The sequence below is a fragment of the Branchiostoma floridae genome, chromosome 1 (genome assembly GCF_000003815.2).
Source record: "Branchiostoma floridae strain S238N-H82 chromosome 1, Bfl_VNyyK, whole genome shotgun sequence".
In the NCBI taxonomy this organism is placed as follows: domain Eukaryota; kingdom Metazoa; phylum Chordata; class Leptocardii; order Amphioxiformes; family Branchiostomatidae; genus Branchiostoma; species Branchiostoma floridae.
This window is the reverse complement of record NC_049979.1, coordinates 23,796,159-23,816,396: the sequence shown is the minus strand read 5'-3', so window position 1 is coordinate 23,816,396 and position 20,238 is coordinate 23,796,159. Positions and strand designations below refer to the sequence as shown.

Sequence of the window (20,238 nt, the reverse complement as noted above, 5' to 3'; positions counted from 1 at the left end):
CAGGAAGAACTAACTGTAAACCGCAGGGTTCATCTTTTAATACTCTATGACAATGTCTCGGAGCAATTTTCTAGGATTCTAGACCCGTTGGAAATACAAATTAGTCCGCCTTTTAAATGTATTGTGCATTGAAAAAACGGAAAAAGCGGACCTTCGAGCCCGCGTGGGGGGTGCGTCCGCACCCCCCGAACCCCCCCTGGCTACGGGCATGCATCCTAGTTTAGTAGGGCATATGTAGCAAATTTAATTAATGCACCAAAGTAACCAAAGGGTTTAAGGTTAAATGAAGTGTTGAGAATTACAGAATTTTTCTTCAAAGCCATGTGCTTAAAGGTCTTTATTCTGATGTTTATTTAGAGAGGAGTATATCAAGAAAACCTCTGTGCATGTCTCAAGTTAGGTTACATAGTTTTAAAATCCTTTTTGTATAGGGACCAACCTAGATCCTTTGTAAGGTGACAAAAATGGGCTTGGTCTAGGCTATGACTGTAAGGGTTTTCAGTTGCCCTTGTCTGCCCCTGTTGCTACTTCAATTACATGACATTTGGAGACTTTGACACTGGTGGCTACCTATAAGTAGAAAGCATTCCAACACCAGTTTGGTACACAGAACTATTTGTAAAGACAAAGTTACTGACGTCAACACTGTAGTTCTTTGCTGATCTCCAAGTAGGTCTTGTGGTTGGCAGGACAGCATTTGTTGGCCAAAATAGTATCCACTGGCTAACCCATAATGTTTTGGTCCATGGATGCTGTCTTACATGTACCAACTGTAGGATCTACTTTCTTCTTTGCTCCTGTGCCACATCACTTAATGCTTTGATTGTGTTAGTTATGAATCTGTAAAACTGCTCTTACTGGTGTTTGGAATCTGGCTATTGTTCACAAGAAAAAAAGTATTTATTTTGAGATTTGATCTTACACAATGGTGAATCTGTTGTTTTGGAGGTGTTCATAATCTGTTTTTTTCTATTAGCAAACATTTCATAATTTTGATGTATGTTGTTAAAGTTCCTACAGTATTATGAAATAATCCTGTTGCACTAAGCAATGTAAAAGTTAGAAATACAACACTTGGTGGAATCTGCACTGTTAGTTTTTACTTCTTGAAGTTGTATAGATCTTTGAAGAATTTGAAATTGATATGGCAGTGAAACAGGAGTAACAGTTTTGTCAATTGTTCTCTGAATGCAGTACATTGCATACAGTATGTTTTAGTTGTTTGAACCTTGTGTTTTAGTGCCAAATCAACTACTACTACATGTAGATAGTTCAGTACCTCAATAATCTATACACTCAGGCACTAGCACTAGCTCAAATACATGTAACCAAAAGAATTAAGTTTGTTTCAAGCACAGAAAATTCAAATATACTTATTATTTCAGAATTTTGTCTTTTGTAGAGCAACTATAAACAGGTGATTGGGATTTTCGATAACTTACTTGAAAATAATTTTTGTGTTATTTACACCTGTGACTTATGTGAAGCATTTTTGATAGTAATTTTTAACTTTCTTCCTGCTGCATAACCTTGTGTCCAAGAATGATTTGATGCGAAAATGCTACCTCAGCAGGGAGATGGTTAATAGCACTAGTTCCAGCCTTGTATTGTTGGAGTGTAAAATATATGAGGGTTGATCAATAAGTTTTTGTAGCCTCACCCAGAAATAAGGTGCATGACTAAGATTTCCAGGTATTTTTACTGTATACTTCATGAAGTATTTTATCAATATGCACCGAATTTCAAATCATTGTGGTCATAAATTTCCAGTCGACGTCCTTTTGAAGATCAGTAGGCAAGTGGCAAGAAAAGTGATGAACTGTGATCAGACCCGTGTGGGTCGTGTTCCTAATGCCATGAAATCTACAAGACTCAATATCTTTGAAGAGGGATCCTTTCATATTCTAGGTAGAAAAAAGTGGGTATCTGACTTTCAATAAAGCAAGTTGACCCGTAGACCTCAGATTGCAGCTCAATTGTCCATCCTAATGATCAGAAGTTAAAGACATTAATGAAGAGCTTGTAATTATATCCCAAAATTTGAGTCATGCTCTTTACTTCCGGATGAGGCCGCAAACTTATTGATCACCCTTGTAAAATGTACCCTAGATATGATTTTTTTTCTGCCCGTACACCAGCACTACAAGTGTACTGTATCATTTTGTACCAATATACTGTAAACAGCAAACAAAGCACAGCAGGGATGGCATTGTACTGCTAAGGTGACTGTATCTGTATGTTGTGGTCAATGTGCGATGGGTATTTGTGTGTGTGTGAGATGTGCATTGATACATTCCTAGATGTGTATGTATATAAGATATATACAATCATGTCTAAGTATTGAATACATGTATGTGGGTTGTTGTGTTGGCTTCATAATTTCATAGGATCAAGATCGATCCTGCCACTGGCTTTCCCATCTTGCTATTCCAGAATATGTGGATATAACAATTAGTGATTTGTAATTGCCATGGATCCATTGGCTTAGAAAAATGTCTGTGTCCTGTTACCCACAGAGTAAAGCTATTATAAGAATCATATCTGACCCAGGACTGTACCATATGCTGATTGTACAGTAATTAAATATACTGTATCAACCCTTGTTGGGTAATCATATTGTTGAACCAGTCTATGACTTTTAAGGGACCTGCTGTTGTTATTTCTTTTTCCAATCTGTAAACATCTTTTAAAGTGGTTTGAGAAAAAAACATTCTCAGCACCAGCTTATTGTTATGAAAATGTAGATGTCAAAGGGCTATTTTCCAAAGTTGACTCTTGTCATTATAAACCCATTGTGAAACCTTACCCTCCCTCCATTGCATTTCATTTTACCAAAATGTGACTTTCCTATCTGTACTTTCCTCCAGTCTCTTGCAACTGGCAAGATTTACTAGGTCACAAACTTGAAGAAGGTTGCCATTAGCCTGAGTACCATCCTCCGTAGTGACTGCTGGCTCAATCCTTGTGCTTGCTAACCACCTTACCACTCTGTGATTAGAAAACAAGAGGATTGAATCACTACAGAGGATGGTACTCAGGCTAGTTTGTCATACACTTTTGAGAAGGGGGGAAATTGTAATTTTTCCTATGATTAACATGTTATAAGTGTCTGCTCTTAGCCTGGGTACCATCCGATTTCTACCGGGGCTCCTTTAATACACATCCATGTATACACTTTCTACCCTTTTTATAGGGTACCCTATAAAAAGGGTAGAAAGTGTAAGGAGCCCGGTGGAAATCGGATGGTACCCAGGCTAATCTGCTTGTTGAAATTAGGAATTATGCCAGACAGTATGACAAACCCCAACAGTTTTTCTACACATATTTTGTTTTCCCTACATCATTACATCCCTATGTAAGATTAAATGATGCACAGTATACATGTTTTAGTGTTGAGGGACAAGCCTCAGTAGGATTTTTGTTGACTAACTCTGTCAGATGTGACCATTGTGATCCAAGATCATGTACTTAGTGTATATTGCAGTTGCTGTTGACTTGTGTGGAAACCCTGGAGATTTTATCAATTACACCTTTGAGTCTTTGACACACATTTTTTAACCCCACTTTATGTGTGTGTGTGTGGGGGGGGGGGAGATACTTGCCTTGGGCTGCTGCCATACCTAAAATACTTCTAACCAGTTTGTGAACAATACAAGGCAGCAATTTTGAACACATGACTTTGTAAAACAAAATGGTTAATAAGACAACCAACTCCAGCGTTATTGTTACATGTAACAAAGCTATCTCAGACATGATGGATTTCTGGTAGTTTATAAGGGTAGCGTAGTGATGAAATATTTTGCTTACAGCCAAATGAACAGTATGGTGTGCTTGTGTATTTTTGCCCTATTGTTGTATATTTCTTATGTGTAACATGCTGGTGTTGAGAATGAAAACCCAAAACTATAGAAAATTATACTAGCTACTTCATGTACTAGCATCTGAGCAGTCATGTTTATCAGATCATGTAAATTTTGCTGGGACTTGAATAGAAGCAAAATACACATCATGTATGCTTCTCTTGCATGGACTTGTGGCTGCGGATATAGTCAATGTCGGGGTTGGTGGAAAGAGTGGTCCAGTCCAGCTTGCAGCAAAAGCCGTCCTCTAACCAGACTGGACCGCTTTATCCGCAGTCTGGACTGGACTGCTCTTTCCACCAACCTATCAATTTGATACTAGTAGTGTATTTTGAATGTGCCTATACAGTTACATATGGCAGATGGTTGTTTTCAAAGCGTGCATGTTCTATTACATTGTGTTTGAACTTTGATCAGTGGGAGAAAGATGGTTATATTAACCCCCCTCCTAAGATTATTATCATGAGGTGCAGTATTAAAGGAGTGTTATCTAAATGTCTTGGTTTGGTCCTGAATATGTTCCAAAGTGTTTGTACTTAAATTGCTTGTGGATGAAGGGAGTACTTGGTGTTTAAAAACTACTGTGGAATGTGGCATGATGATGATTGATGTAAACAATCGGAGCAACCAGCTGAGTGTTGACAGCATGTACTAATCTTTACAGAGATTTATACGGACAGAATCATCATGTTTGTCAAGCTCCTGGTTCCACGGAGCAGGAAAGGCCCACCGCTCATTGAAACTGGAAGCCTGAGAAATTATATACGCTGGGAAACCAAACTCAAAGAAGCGATGCAAACGAGAGTTACCGATGCCGCCTGCCTCACGGGCGCCCGCAACTATACACCCGCCCCACTACCACTACCCACCCCACTTTAATATGCCGAGAGGCAATTAAGCGATAGGTGAGGCCAGCTGGATCGTCGGGCGGGCGGTGTTGCGAGATCGGTAACTCTTTGCGCGCCGGCTCTTAAGAGTTTGGTTTTCCCAGGGTAGAAATTATATGATTTTGCCTTTCAACATCTGCATGGAGATGAATGTTATCTATTCATCTACATTCAACACTTCTCTTCAAGCAGAGGTTCAACTAAGGCCGTGTTTTAGTCGTTTTTGTCGGGCTTTCTATTTTCCTCCATGCAGCCAAACTGAAGGATGATACTAATGGATACTAAGAAAACAGTACAAAAAAGAAAGCCCGATAAAAACAACTAAAACACGTCATAAAATAGTGGGAGCCGAACCTCTGCTTGGAGGGTATGTAATGCATCACTATCTTCAGGCAGATAGATTATACAACAAAAACAAAGAGAGAGCTGAACTTTATAGACTGGTAGAACCTGTTTATCTACTTCATACACCTAAGTAACACAGACAATTCACATTCCTAACGAATTTAGACAAACCTTTGATTGTAAAACATATCTGCTGTTACATTTGGCAGTATCACAAAGAAACAAGAAGTCGACATCACTTCGTAGTCGTAGGATATGATTCTTGTGTTGGTTGACATCGTATATATTTCAATGAATCATGTATTTGTCATGTATTCTTTTGCTACGACCTGTACTTAGCCCAGTGGTATATAAGTACAATAAAGGTCTTCAATTCAGTCATTGAGTATGCCGCCATTACGAGAGATTATAGCGAGAACATAGACGAGCCAACGCAGCATGTCTTGCTGACACCCACCACTCAGTTTTGGGTTAGCTATCAACTTCATCACATCTGAACAGGCGCTGATATTTCTCACTACATTATATTGTACTATCGAACAATAAACTGTATGCTGAACCCTAATGTTTTGCAAAGAAAAATGCTGTCACCATTTTATTTCACCGTACCAAGTTGAGAGTGCCATTGACGATCTAACCCTCTAAATTTACAGTTAGAGTCAGCAATTTTATAACATTTTTTTTCCAACCTTTATTTAACCTTGATACATCATTCGGCCTGAGCCATATTCACCAGGTATTGCACGACTTACATTATTGGTGATATCATGAGAGTCAAAAACTCTATGACAAACAGAATGTGTCTTCACAATCCCTATCACCACAACTCTTGCTATTAAACATATTAAAGAAAGACATATTAGTAGTAGTTGGAGTCATACTGTGTATTGCAGCACCGTCAGGGTTACACCTATTGAGCTCTCCATATACATGTACAAGAAAACTGCTCAGTGACACTTATGTACTTAATATTATATAATGTTATATAATATTAGAAAATGATATGATGCTTATTATACTCCAGGAAAGTTGCGTAAATGTTACTGACTGTTACTGTGGTACAAAACTTTCTAGAATTCTCCTTAATTTGCATGGTCTGGATGAGAGCTTCTAAGTCATTGATTTGATGTTTTAGCCACTCTCGGTCTTGTCACTCCATGTTGCTGATGAAATTACGAGTCTGTAGAGCTCTTGTCGCCTTCATTGCCCTTCCCCCGTAGACGTAGTAGATTTTCGAGAGCACCTTTGAAGGAGTTGATTATCGCGTCGATACTACTCATACCTTCCGCCCCCGACTTTTGGCTTTCCATCTCATCTGCAGGGATGATGTCCTTTGGCATGACCTCACCTGTGAAATCCTTGGTGAATTCGCTGACGAGTGCCTTGAGAGCACAATCTTCCTTGTCTTGTGCGTTCACGCAGCGGTCGGCTTTCTTCATTTCTGCAGCCCGTGCGTTGAACTTGTCCTCATCCCGTGTTCCCCATAGAACCAGTGACCACGCCCTCACCTGAAAAAGTACAAGGAACATTCAAAGTCAAGAGATAATGCTTTATGATACTCACTAGATTGTTTATACTGTTATATTATATTACATTAGTTGTTAGTTATTTGTATTAGTATATAGTTGTTCACATTGCCATACATTGTAACTGTTACAATTGTTGCGCAATAAAGTTATTCATATCATTAGTCATTTGATGTTTAGAGCTGTTTGCCTATGGGTTATGAGGCCAACTTGTCCATAGGTATTGAAGGTTGAAACAAGGCAATCGAACTTCCCTCCCTTATACAAGTACGTTCTAGTAATATCACTTACTGTATACACCTCACCTCACCTCACCGGTACCATGTATACAAATAATGGGTAAATACAAACAAGTGAAACAACTGTAGGTTAATTCATTTGCATCCATTTGTTTCTTCATATATAGCTTTGGTGAACCTTGCGAGAGTCGCTGTGCTTTTGTTGCGTCAATGAAGATCATTTCATGCCCATTCTGCGTTATGACCTGGCAGCCCAACAGACAAAACTAGCATCACCATGTGAGGATGCCATGGCAGTGCTACATTGTGCATATCCATAAGACTTTATAACAACAATCATAGTAGGACGGTACCTAAAATTTGGGAAGAGCTTATCAATATTTCTCAATAAATTGATATATTTTGCCCAACTTACCGTTCCCACAGGTCCATCTTCATAGCTCCTCTTGCGTCTGGTCTCTGAGGGGTTGTCCTTCACGGTCACCTTCCACGTTCCCAAGGGATCCTCGCCCCAGTTGTACACCGTCATGAAAGCCCACTCCTGGAACCCGTCCGTGCTGTCGTCCCTTGATCGCGTGGACATGAGCTGTGACTCCGTCCCCTTAGGAGAGGTGAGTTTGACGGACAGGTCTCCCCGCCGCTCATGGTCGATGGTCATGACAGACTGCACGTGTTCCAGTACCTCCACCTGGTCTCTGGTGTCATGGCAACCGGCTGTCCTCAGCTCCAGCTCAACTTCTCCTCCAGCCGGGATATCGCGTTCTGGGCCATCATACTTAACAGTGCAGCGGCGCTGGTGTCCCACAGGGGTCCATTCTTGGGCCAGCTTCACCATGGCACCAGCATCCATCATGCCAAATCCGTACAGGTGGTGGACTGGCAGGCCTGCACCATTGAGATTCCAGCCTCGTTCAGATGGGTTGGGCACTTTGGCACCCCGGACTACGATGTGCTGAACGTCACGCCAGGTCAGGTCAGGATTGGCTTGGAGGGTCAGCGCAACAATTCCGGTGGCCAATGGAGCTGCACTGGACGTTCCCTGGAAGCGGTCAGTGCACCTGTGGCCCTGGTCAGTTGTGATCACGTTCTGCTCGTAAACTTCTCCCCGCTTGATCATGTCTGCCAAGTCGCCATTAAAATTGTCGAGCCTGTGCTGTCCCCCAGTCGGTACCACGGCCATAGTGGGGGAACATGACTCGCTGTAGTAGGCTGACAGGCCATCCACACTGATAGATCCAACAGCAAGGGTGTAGATACTGGAGACGTATCCATCCGCTCCGCAGTCGTCATCCTTGTGACCACCGTTTCCTGAAGCCCAGACGTAGACGTTACCTCGCCCGTTCCTGCCATTGGTTGTGGAGTCCTCGAGTATCCTGGTGACCAGTTCGCCCGGTTTCTGCACTTTCCTGCCGCTGTCTGGCGGCCCCCAGCAGCAGGAGTAGACGTCGATGTGGTCCCGCTTGTGACTGAGGGAGGCCGCTTCCTGGGCATCACTCGTAGGGCCAGTAATCAGTCGGATCCCTCCGACTTTAGCTTCATATGCCACGCCCACTCCACAGTTCCCATTGTTGGCCTCCATGGCAACTTCACCGGCACACCTTGTACCATGATGCATTTGATCCCTCGCAGTAGCAACGGGCATAGGGTTTCCATTCAAGTTCGATGGGTCTGAGTAGTCAAAACTGGCCTCTGGGTCGTAGTTTCTCTTCAGATCTGGATGGGTGTAGTCCAACCCGTCGTCAACAATGGTTGCCACAATGCCCTTCCCCGTGTAACCATTCACCCAGGCTGGGATCACGTTGATGTCCAAACCTCTTGGTCCCTTCGTTTGGCCATCATTATGCAAATACCACATCCTGCTATACCCTGGGTCGTTGAACTGGATCATGTCCTCCACCTTCTGGCTGTGGCCTTCCTCAATGACAGAGTTCACAAACTCATTCACGACTGCCCGTGCCTCGGCATCAGAGCCCTTCTTTTCCTTCTCTGCTGCAGAACTCTGCTCTCCTGGTATGTCTCCCCTCTTTGCCATTACCTCCTCCCTCCTGATCTCACTGAGTGAGATATCGGGATACTCGTCTCCAACGAAGGACTGCTCTTTGAAAGCAAAGGGATCATCTGCGAACAGCTGTCGTTTCACCCGCTCGTGGGCCACCTGTTGGGCCAACCAGTGCACCTGTGAATCGGACGCCAGCTTTGCGTTCTCGTCATCCGCACTTCTTTTGGACCGCGCTTCTGTCTTCTCATGGATTAGGGTGTAGTGGTCAGCAAGATGGTCAAACTTATGGAGGTATTTGAACCCGTTCCTAGCAGCCACGTTGCGTGCGGCTGTTTCCCCACCGGGTACCCGTACCACCCAGTAGTTAGTGTAGTGTGAGTCTGGATCATCGGAAGTCCGACTGAACTGTACCACACACAGCAGCAGAACTATTGCACTGTAGTAAACAGTACGTCCTGCCATGATGGCTGCCTGTCCAGAATCTGTTTTCTAGACAACTCTTTGACAACTAGACAACCAGGAAAACAGGTCGAATTGGTTGAAAGTTTTAATTGATCTGAACATGCGTAGTACTAGTGAAGGAGGAAGAGCCTATGAAGACAGATTTCTGGGGATGATCCAGCTTTTACTCAGTTTTACTACAAGCACATTGTACAAACAGATTTTGGACACGGTCAGACGGTAAGTAGCACATGTAGCATTCGGGCTCATTTTCTGGTTCTGGATTATCACACCCCCACCTAACTCCTTCAGCTTTTCTCCGTACCCGTTCACCTCCCCCCCCCCCCGGACTTTTAAAGGTATGCTACGTAGTGTTATCTCTGTGCCCCCCCAGAGTTAGACCCTCTTGTCTGTAAACAGCAACTTCCAGGCCTCCAGTAGGCACCCTAGGGGGTAGGGTAATGAGTTCATCACACTTCAGGGTGACTACATACAGGGGAGAACAATCAAGATTTTCTTCTTTGAAAACACTCAATTTTTTTTCACTTCAGAATAGGATATAATCATGCACTTAGTCTATTTTGTAGGGTATAAATAAGCTGAGGTTATATTCCCCTCATAACTACAAGAAATCTTGCAAGATTACAGGCTCATTACATTTTACAAAAATTATGGAATTATGGTGAAACTGTCATCAGACACCCCACTGTGCAGTCAGGCACACAAGAATGTGATAAGCCAGATGTGGGTGTGTTTCCCTAGGAAGCATGGAGCATGTAGGAAGATCACAGTTTGTAGACATGTTTGTATGATGCACTGATGTAACTTCTCTCACTGAACCTTGGTATTCAATGCTAAAAGGTAGATTTAGCTTACTATGTGAAGAAATGGCAGGAAACTCTACTTTTTGTATTGTCCAAATATTACATAGCACTTAACCCCTGCTGTACTTCATCTGGGGCATCTGTGCCCCCGTCGTTCATCCTTACCCCCGGTGTAATTCCTCTGTTACCCCGCCCTTCCGCTGTTCCCCCAATGGCTGCCGTCAACCCGAATTGCATGTAGTCGACACGAAAATCGTTCAGAAAGCAACAATAACGGAGGGTCTGTATGCTCTTTTCCGTAAGGCGTAGGTAGGCCTTTTAATTTCCCGTAATTCGTAGGGAAGCTATTTCATTTCACGTAATTCGTAGTGAAGCTATTTTATTTCACGTAATTCGTAGTGAGGATGGAAAATTTTACTCTCCAAGCAGAGGTTAGGCTCCGGCTGTTTTTAACGTTTTTTTAGTCGTTTTTATCGGGCTTTCTATTTTGTCATTTTTTTTGTGTCCGGCGTTAGGCCAGAAAGAAATGTCAGAAAGAAAAACTGAGAAAGAAAGATGCGCACTTTGCCCACTTGATGTTATCATATTTGTCCGAATTTCTGCCAATGCATATTAAATTGGGACCCATAATTTCGTCTTGTTTGATATCACAGACACCATGAATTGAAGATCCTGTCTACTTTACCTTAACCGCCAGAGGACGCTTTACAATATTGATTGACATGACATAATCTCGCAGAGTCTCACAACATCTCGCGTGCTTTCAACACCTTGACGTTACCCCTGAAATTACATGTAAGAAACCCGTCCACCGGTCTGATTTCAGGGAGAAGAGTTTCAAAATGGCGGCCAGCGATAGCGACGATTCACTTTATCCTATTGCAGTGCTCATTGACGAGTTAAGAAATGAAGATGTGCAGGTATCTTACAATATTTCTATTCCTTGGTATATCTTACGTCTGTTGTAGGAGTACTGGCGCAGGAAATTGTGGTAACGCTCCGAAATTTCGATAAAACATGTGCGAGGAAAATTTTAAGGGTGCCCATAATTTTTCCTGCTGTCACTCTTACTGATGGTTTGTCACGGTTTCCACCAATCAGATGGCCCTGAGAAATGTCAAATTGACGAACAAGCCCTAACTTTTTGTGACTATTAAGTAAAAAAAGAGCCCTACGCCTAGATGATTTTGATGCGTAGGACTAGGAGCAAGTCAAAAGTTGAACCATGGTTCTTGCTTGCTAAAACTGCCCATGACAACCACAACGTAACGTTGATTATGAACGATGTTCCCTGTGTGGTGCATGACATCATATCCAGTTTTAAATTTGCGTGTGATTTAGTGCCATGGTGTCAGTTGTACTGTTGCATTGGCACACATGCATCTGTTGTGAAAGATAAAGATGATGCCACACCTATATATATGTACATAACATCTTCTTATTGAGAACTTTACCTAGTATGAATGACAGTACTAACTGTAGTGCTTCAAGCACTAAGTCAAGGACCTAGGCTAAATGAAGTCTTGGTTAAACCTATTGCTACTCATTACTTATTGAAAGACTAGATTTTCAAATTATACAGTAGGTGTCAAATGATAGATATACATTGAGATTCATGCCAATTGTTGTTTTTGTTGATTTAGTCAGTGACATAAATTCTCGTAAATGACATTGCAACTCTTGTTCCAGCTTCGACTGAACAGCATCAAAAAGCTGTCGACCATAGCCCTCGCTTTGGGTGTGGAGAGAACACGGAGTGAACTGATTCCATTCCTTACAGGTGAGTAATGAGTAGTAAGTGTTAGAATTACAATATACATCCACTAGTACTACTAGTACCTGTACACAACATAGTAGTATACATTGTCACCAGACTGTTCCAAAACATACCAAAAATCATCACCACCTTTTCTCCCTGTGTAGTCATTTTTAGCAATCCTCTATCATCAATTTAGGAACATTGCTGTGATTTATAAGGAAGGCTCAACTTCTCAAGGACAGATCTTTAACTGTTCCTTGTTTTCTTTTCCTGCAGACACAATCTATGATGAAGATGAGGTGCTGCTGGCCCTTGCTGAGCAGTTAGGTAACTTCACACCATTGGTTGGTGGCCAGGAGCATGTCCACTGTCTGCTGGTAAGACCATCTAGGTATTCTGCGGTGTTCTAGCTACCGTAGACTCAGTGAAGTGGTCACCTATGTTGTGATTTGGGTCCCATTTACTGTGACTGAGAACCATGACAGGCCATTGATATAACCACAGTGCACATCTGATATTTTTAGCAAAACAACCAAGAAGTATATGTTCTGGACATCATTTTTCTCTCAGTTAAAGTTTTATGCTCCATATATAGACATTGCCTGTTGTTTTTGCAGCCCCCGCTGGAGAGCCTCGCCACTGTTGAGGAGACAGTGGTACGAGACAAGGCTGTGGAGTCCCTCCGCAAGATCGCAGGAGACCACTCCTCAGCAGATCTGGAAGCACATTTTGTACCCCTGGTCAAACGACTGGCACAGGGTTAGACAAGTTTTTCAAAATTCACTTGTCCTATCGGGCAAGTACATAAAAAATTTACTTGCCCGAAAGTCGAATGACATTTTTCTATATATTTTCACTTAAATCAATTTTCACTTTTGTTGTTGGTGTAACCTGCAGCTGTCTTTTGTAGGTGACTGGTTCACATCAAGGACATCGGCATGTGGTCTCTTCAGTGTGCCATATCCACGGGTTTCCAGCACAGTGAAAGCTGAACTAAGAACGTGAGTAGAAATTCACGTTTCCCAATGTAAAACATAACTTCCAATCTTTGCTAACTTATATGTATTGTAGATAAAAATGAAAGCTCCTTGAATGATTATAAGGTCTGTTTTAATAGATTGAGGATTAGGGATTTAACCAGGACCCATCAAAATTTCAATAATCCACACTTAAACACCAGTCCCTGGACAATGACAAATTTGTGCAGGATGGCAGAAAAAGTGAGCTTTAGAATTTTCCTTCAGAGGGCAGAGGCATGATAGAAAAGAATTAATAGACACAAGGTACTGTTGTACTAGTTGTTAACATAGGCCTTTTTGGCGACCCCTCAGGAGGTAGCCTAACATTTAGCTGTATCTGTACCATAGAAGCTTACCAGTCCTTTTGTCCCAGAAATTTCCGTAACCTGTGTGGGGATGACACCCCCATGGTGCGGCGTGCGGCTGCAGGGAAGATGGGGGAGTTTGCCAAAGTGCTGGAGCTGGAGTACCTGAAGTCTGACCTCATCCCCCTCTGGACCAACCTGGCCAGTGACGAACAGGTACAAAATGTAAATGAATATATCCACAGTTCCATACCAGTGCTCAGAAATACTTTTTGAAAAAGGACTTCCATAGACCCAGGGATCAGAGTATGGGCTGTGGCCAATCCTCAGGGATAACAAAATATCAGTGCACGGTGTTGGGCAATATGGGACTTGGGCAACCACAGACGTGTACATCACTAGACCTGCCATCCCAAGTTGTTGGAAAAAGTTTTTCAAGAAGTATTTTCCAAAGCACTTTTGTTCTGTTTTGTCAGTGTTGATGTTTTACTTCTGTGTTGTCATTGTGAATTTAGGTGGTGACCGTGCGTGTATCTATGTGAGCGTGTATGTTTGATTTTCAGACAAGTGAGCAATGAATTTGTGCACACTCCTGACCAGTTCTGTTTCAGATGTTGATTGTTCCCGAGAAATGTATGATTGATGTTGATGAGAGTTACATAGTTACCAAGTGCTCTGCATTTTTTTTGCGCTCTTGAAGAATAATGCATAACAGCCTTGCTAGATGTGCTCACAAGCTTTGCAGACGTCACGGAAGATGACCACACAGCAAGGCCTGACCTGCACACGTTTGAACATTTCCATCCTTGACTAAGTAACTTTTTATTAGCATATCAAACTTTGGAAAGCTAGGTGTTCTTTTGTGCGCCGTGTACGTCTGCTTGCAAGTCATTGAATGCTCTGTGGCTGTGTTGAAAGGTACAGGTTTATCTGGAACATGCATGCTTCTTTTGAGGGCACATTTATACTTCTTTTGACTTATCATACAGAAGTGCACGATTTCAATCTGTAAAGATTTTACAAAAATTGTAAGGCTTTCTGTAGGGGATAACAGCTTTTGAAAACACTGAAAGTGGGAAACAAGGGAAACAGTAGACTTACTCAGTACTACAAGATTTGTGTCATACAAAACAGGCATACATGTTAGCCTACTGCTGCAGACTTAGAATTATCTGCTATTAGTCACAGTATTTGTTGGGGCTGATTTATTAGTACATGAAGATGAAACTGTTTAGCCAGTATTGGAATGATATATTGTATGCTGGACAGGACTCCGTGCGTCTGCTTGCTGTGGAAGCCTGTGTCAGCATTGCCTCCATCCTGCCCCCGGAGGACCTGGAGACCCTGGTCATGCCCACACTCAAAAATGCTGCTGAAGACAAGTCCTGGAGAGTCAGATACATGGTGGCCGACAAGTTCACAGAGGTACGTGGTGATACACAACAGGTAGGCTGGAAGTAAAAGTGATATCAAAGCTCAAATGAACTCAGCGAACTTTTTTTCACTGGCCAAGACAGAGAAGACAGACTGAATGTACAGTATGTACAGATTTATTTTACCATGGAAGTTCCCATGGTTCTCTTCGACAAGCACAATGAACAGTGGACCACATCCCGTCCTAAGGGCTGCAACCCTTTCCAGTAGTTTGCATAGCGAACAGCCAGAATACCAACTCACAACACCTTGATACAGAGGCAGAGTCACTAACCACCGGACTATGCATGCTATGTTCAGAGACAAGCTGTCTAAAGGTATTCTACTAGAATGCTTTATCAGAAGTTATCATCTTTGGTAAACATTGGATATTTCTGTGCCTGTACAGCTCCAGATGGCAGTGGGCCCAGAGATTACCAAGAAAGAACTTGTGCCAGCATTCCAGGGTCTGCTGAAGGACTGTGAGGCAGAGGTACGGGCTGCCGCTGCAAACAAAGTCAAAGGTAAATGCCACATCTCAACATTCTCCAGCACGTGATTAGTGCAAATAAGGTCGTGTTCAATCATATAAGGATGATATCTAATGTATCCAAATGTTGTGTCGGGGAAGAAATTGTATGCATGGGACAAAATTCTGATTCAACGATGACCAAGCACCCAGTTGAGTTTCTTCCTGTCTATGTTGCAGAGTTTTGTGAGAACCTGCCAGAAGATATCAGGGAAGCCACCATCATGACAAGCATCCTTCCATGTGTCAAGGTAAATCGTAGACCATACCTGCAAGGTTCAGTAGGAGAGCCAACATTGTACACCTGAAAGATTCAGCAATCGTACATTTGAAAGATCCAACAATTGTACACCTGAAAGATTTGGCAATCGTACATTTGAAAGATCCAACAATTGTACACCTGAAAGATTCGGCAATCATACATTTGAAAGATCCAACAATTGTACACCTGAAAGATTCGGCAATCGTACATTTGAAAGATCCAACAATTGTACACCTGAAAGATTCGGCAATCGTACATTTGAAAGATCCAACAATTGTACACCTGAAAGATTAGGCAATTGTACATTTGAAAGATCCAACAATTGTACACCTGAAAGATTCGGCAATTGTACATGTGAAAGATCCAACAATTGTACACCTGAAAAGTTCATCAATTGTACACCTGAGAGACTCCATCCCCTTCAAGTCCAAACACCACATACAGCCTCCTGTTGGGACAGCCAGCTGTATAGAGCTTCCATTGAACCCTTCACTCCTTTTACTTGACCTAGTGGTCATTCTCATTGCAGGATTTGGTGTCTGATGCTAACCAGCATGTCAAGTCAGCCCTGGCCTCTGTCATCATGGGCCTGTCTCCCATCCTGGGCAAGGACAAGTGAGTAGATGCAAACACAACAGTGACCAGTGAATACAACACATTTGGAAGAATCATTCACGTCATCATCTTGGTTTTGATGCTTCAACCAGCACACTTGGACATCCTATGGAGATTTACTTCAATGTTTGAATCAGGATGTTTAGTGTTTAAGCTTTATCCAAACGTCAGGAGGGTTTGAAAAAAAAAACTGTTTTTTCCTTCTATTGCAGTACTGTAGAGCACTTGCTGCCACTGTTCCTGCTTATGTTGAAAGATGAGGTAAGTAGTTCTTATGGCAGATATTGTTGGCTTCAAAGTGCTGCAAAGTTGTTGAATATTAATAAAGCAGAGCTTACATTATTTGTTATACAGATAACCTCTGACCACAGGAAGTCTGATTGTCTAACATGTCATGCACTGTCTTCCTAGATAGGGATCCTTTTCTGTGCACGTAACAACAGCAAACCAGCCAACTTGAATATGTGGAGTCATGCTTGACCATGTTGCAGGGCTCTAGCCAGCTTGAATTTTTTCCGTCAGCCAATTCCCATTGTCGCGAAAACCGCGAAAGTTAATTTTCACTATGACATTACAAAGTAGTAAATGTAAGATTCATATCAAAGTTCGTAAAATGCACTATTCCAAGAGTAAGGAGGACTGAACTGAGACTTGAAAAACGGGTTTTTAATGAGATTATTGTATGCGAAAGGGCGCCGACACACATCATCAACAATCATAACAATAGCAAAACAAACAGTGTGTGGCTTTTACGGCTGTGGACAGCGTCCCCAAGCCGCCTGTAGCTTCCACCAAGGAGGATGATTTTAACCTCCTTGCCTCCACCAAGGAATTTTGCCCGTCAAGGTTGACGGATTGGCTTTAAAATCTTTCCGTCGCACGCAGCAAATTTACGTCAATCGTCGGGAAAACGGACGCTGGCTAGAGCCCTGCCATGTTGTATATTATTTAGGAAGTACGAAGTACCTACCTAACTACCTAGTCCTTAGGAAGTCCAGCCATGTTTTAACTACTGCTGTTGTTTCTGCAGTGTGCAGAGGTGCGGTTGAACATCATCTCCAACCTGGACTGTGTGAACCAGGTGATCGGGATCCACCAGCTGTCCCAGTCCCTCCTGCCCGCCATCGTGGAGCTGGCTGAAGACACCAAGTGGAGAGTGAGACTGGCCATCATCGAGTACATGCCGCTGTTGGCTGGACAACTGGTACATCTTACTTCCTCTCTCATTCCTGATGTTTGTCTCTGTAGCTCAACTGGTAGTAGCTCCTGGGTCCAAGTAGTTGAGACCCCAGTTCAATTCTGGATGAGGACTTCTCGTTTGGGGCTGCACCTAACTCTCACAGGTCATGTAAAATGGAGGTCCTGTGTTCAAGGAGGTGCCTTGAGTACGCTAAAAGGGAAGGGTTAGCAATCCTCCGTGTAAAAAATATTGGAAGGGAATAAAAAGAAACTGGGCACTAGTCTACAAGGGTCTGAACAATACCTTTTCCTGGCACTGGTCCATTCCTACGACGTGCCATGTCATCAGTAATTTATGTGTCATGCAGATAACATGGACTTTACACTTGTGCTAATACTTTATGAAAGGTATGATAAACAATGTTTTTTAATGTTAAATTTTATAGGTGTTAATCATAGGCATCAAATGTATGTTCTGGGAGTTAATTGTGTAATATGAACATGTGTACCATGAGGTAATGCTGTGTTTCTGTATCCACCAGGGGGTGGAGTTCTTTGATGAGAAACTGAACAGTCTGTGCATGTCATGGCTGGTGGACCATGTGTATGCCATCAGGGAAGCTGCCACCAACAACCTGAAGAAACTGGTGGAGAAATTTGGGGCAGAATGGGCACAGGTTAGTGTCAACTCAACTGGGAAATATGACAAAGAATTATAGCAAGATATAAGGTTGAAAGCCATAGTTGTGTCTAACTTTCAACTATTCTATAGTAGGTGGGCAAACTTGTAGCTGTACAATTAAATTCTGACGCACTACTTTGGAGTCTGAGAGTTGTTGCAATAAGTTTTTGGTCTTCTCTATCATACTGTAAATGCAGAAATGTTCGCGGTGGATTAATGTTCGCGGTTTTCGCGGTGACCACTTCACCGCGAATTTAAAACCACCGCGAACATTTTTCTATTATGATATTAGATTACTGTCTATGGTGTTACCGCGAACTTAAATCCACCGCGAATAGTCCTTTTTCCCGCTACCGCGAAATTAAATCCCCGCAAACTTAAATACATTTACAGTATATTTGGCTTAATAGAAACCATGATATAATTATTATTATCAATGACATTTGTCTGTGTAGTTCTGTGTTACTTATGATATACATGATCTTTTCCAGTCAACCATCCTGCCCAAGGTGGTGGGTATGGCTCAGGATCCCAACTATCTACACAGGATGACAACTCTCTTTTGTATCAATGTAAGTATGGGATTTCTGTTCAGAAACATGATTACAATCTGGTCAGATTTTATGGTCCCTTTGCAACAGCCTGGTTTCTGACAAAATGGAAACATGTATGACTACAGCACATATGATCAGTTTTGACAGGTTCGGAATAGCACAGAAGAAATTGTTGTAACTCTGATGTTCCCACAGGTTTTAGCAGATGTGTGTGGCAATGAGACCACGATGAAGGTCCTCCTGCCAGTGGTTGTAAAGCTGGCTGCTGACGCTGTCCCTAACGTCCGCTTCAATGTCGCCAAAACCATCCAAAAGATTGGAAGTCAATTTGATGCGACGTAAGTGGTGCAACTCGTCCTATAGATGCTTGTTTTGTCTTCCACAATACTACGCCTGAAAGTTTCTGCTTGTATGACTACGTGTAGAATTACGCGTATGAGCAGAAAGATATGGGCCACCTCAAAGCAATGTATTTCTGACTACTTGTTCCATACTCTGTCTAACAACACTTGTGGAAGTTGTGGTCAGTGCAAGTCAGTGACTCTATGAAAACACGTAAGACACATATCTCCAAATGTTCAATGTCTGCTCAGTACATCTTGAACACAGACAGAGTAACCTTGCGAGGTTACTCTGTCTGTGTTCTTGAGAGATTTTGACTTTCACGAGACTAGGTCCGAGACTTGTGTGGATCTTCTGCTCCACCCACAGCCTTCTTGCATGTTGTCAAAGAATTGTGATTGACAAATATTCTTACTCATACGCGACTGATGAACCTCTTCAACGAAACAATTGTGCCTTTAAAAACATGTAATTACCTTTCCCGTCCTGACTGTGACTCCTCCCATCTCTCCCCAGTACTATAAACAATCAGTGCAAGCCATGTCTGGAGAAACTCCAATCAGACCAGGACTACGATGTCAAGTACTATGCCCAAGAGGCCATGAGTGGTAATGTATTATATCATGATTCAGCCATCAATCCATGACAAGATGTATGAAATGTTTGGTTGAAAAAGAAAAAGCAATAGTCTTGAAAGCTTTCAAGTGACGGTTGTAAAGATTTTGTCAATTTGTACATTTCTGTAGATATAGGAGGTGAATGTGTATAAACTCGTGCTGCTGTTGCATTGTTGTCGTGTCATTATTTGATAAGTAGTGTGCTGATTGATGTTTTGCTCTGATCTTCCCACAGTCTTGTGCGACGCAGCTTGATGAAAGGGAGTGGGAGGGGTGAGATGTAAGGAGGTGTGTTCATTGTTGGCATTTCCTTTATTTCAAATTTATACTAAGTTGATGAAAGTACAAACCTGTGCTACAGACAGGCTGGTAGATGTGTGAGAATGAAAATAAAAGTATTTTGTCTGCCTTGGTTGAAATTTGATAGGCTTGTATTGTCATGGTTGGATATTTTGTTCAAATGAATTCTTGTACATTCAGGCAACTTACTGAATTTCTGTTGTTTCCCCAGCTACCATGCAGCTGTGATGCTAAGAGGAGGCTTATCTACACCAGAATTTGGTCGTCACATTTGTGAATTGTACACCATTCTACTGTAAAAGTGTCACTATTCTAATATAAATACATCCGAACGTGTCACTTGTAGAGACATGTTGACTCTAACTTGCAGATTTGCAGATCCTGTGTTTTGGTTGTGATCAGTATGTATTCATTTCTCTCAAAATGTCATTGGAAATACTAGGAACTCGTTTTCTTATGTACAGTCTGCCTTTCCTTTATACTATAATGCAACATTATCCTTTTTTTTTGGCCTTCCTATTTTACATGTTCAACATGATGT

At 42.2% G+C, this 20,238-nt stretch overlaps 2 protein-coding genes across 6 annotated transcripts; one reads left to right on the top strand and one right to left on the bottom strand.

The window, feature by feature from the left end:
* Positions 1–5,166: 5,166 nt before the first annotated feature.
* LOC118413720 (proprotein convertase subtilisin/kexin type 6-like) lies at positions 5,167–9,349 on the bottom strand. The gene is made up of 2 exons (XM_035817252.1): positions 7,273–9,349; positions 5,167–6,600 (listed from the first exon to the last, which is right to left on the bottom strand). Exons 1-2 carry the CDS (start codon positions 9,316–9,318, stop codon positions 6,265–6,267), a joined length of 2,382 nt encoding a protein of 793 aa, XP_035673145.1. The 5' UTR covers positions 9,319–9,349; the 3' UTR covers positions 5,167–6,264.
* Positions 9,350–9,403: 54 nt separating this feature from the next.
* On the top strand, positions 9,404–20,238 carry LOC118413730 (serine/threonine-protein phosphatase 2A 65 kDa regulatory subunit A alpha isoform-like). 5 transcript variants are annotated; one of them, XM_035817285.1, is made up of 19 exons: positions 9,404–9,537; positions 10,948–11,041; positions 11,811–11,901; positions 12,157–12,257; positions 12,498–12,639; positions 12,791–12,881; positions 13,273–13,420; positions 14,474–14,629; positions 15,027–15,141; positions 15,327–15,397; positions 15,938–16,023; positions 16,236–16,284; positions 17,054–17,227; positions 17,745–17,879; positions 18,376–18,456; positions 18,634–18,776; positions 19,297–19,388; positions 19,633–19,685; positions 19,909–20,238. In XM_035817285.1, the coding sequence occupies exons 1-18, from the start codon at positions 9,419–9,421 to the stop codon at positions 19,650–19,652; spliced, it is 1,908 nt and encodes a 635-aa protein (XP_035673178.1). In that variant the 5' UTR covers positions 9,404–9,418; the 3' UTR covers positions 19,653–19,685; positions 19,909–20,238. The 5 variants fall into 5 exon arrangements, with proteins under 5 accessions (XP_035673178.1, XP_035673163.1, XP_035673170.1 ...); XM_035817270.1 differs by having other exon boundaries at positions 15,920–16,023; XM_035817277.1 differs by having other exon boundaries at positions 13,273–13,429.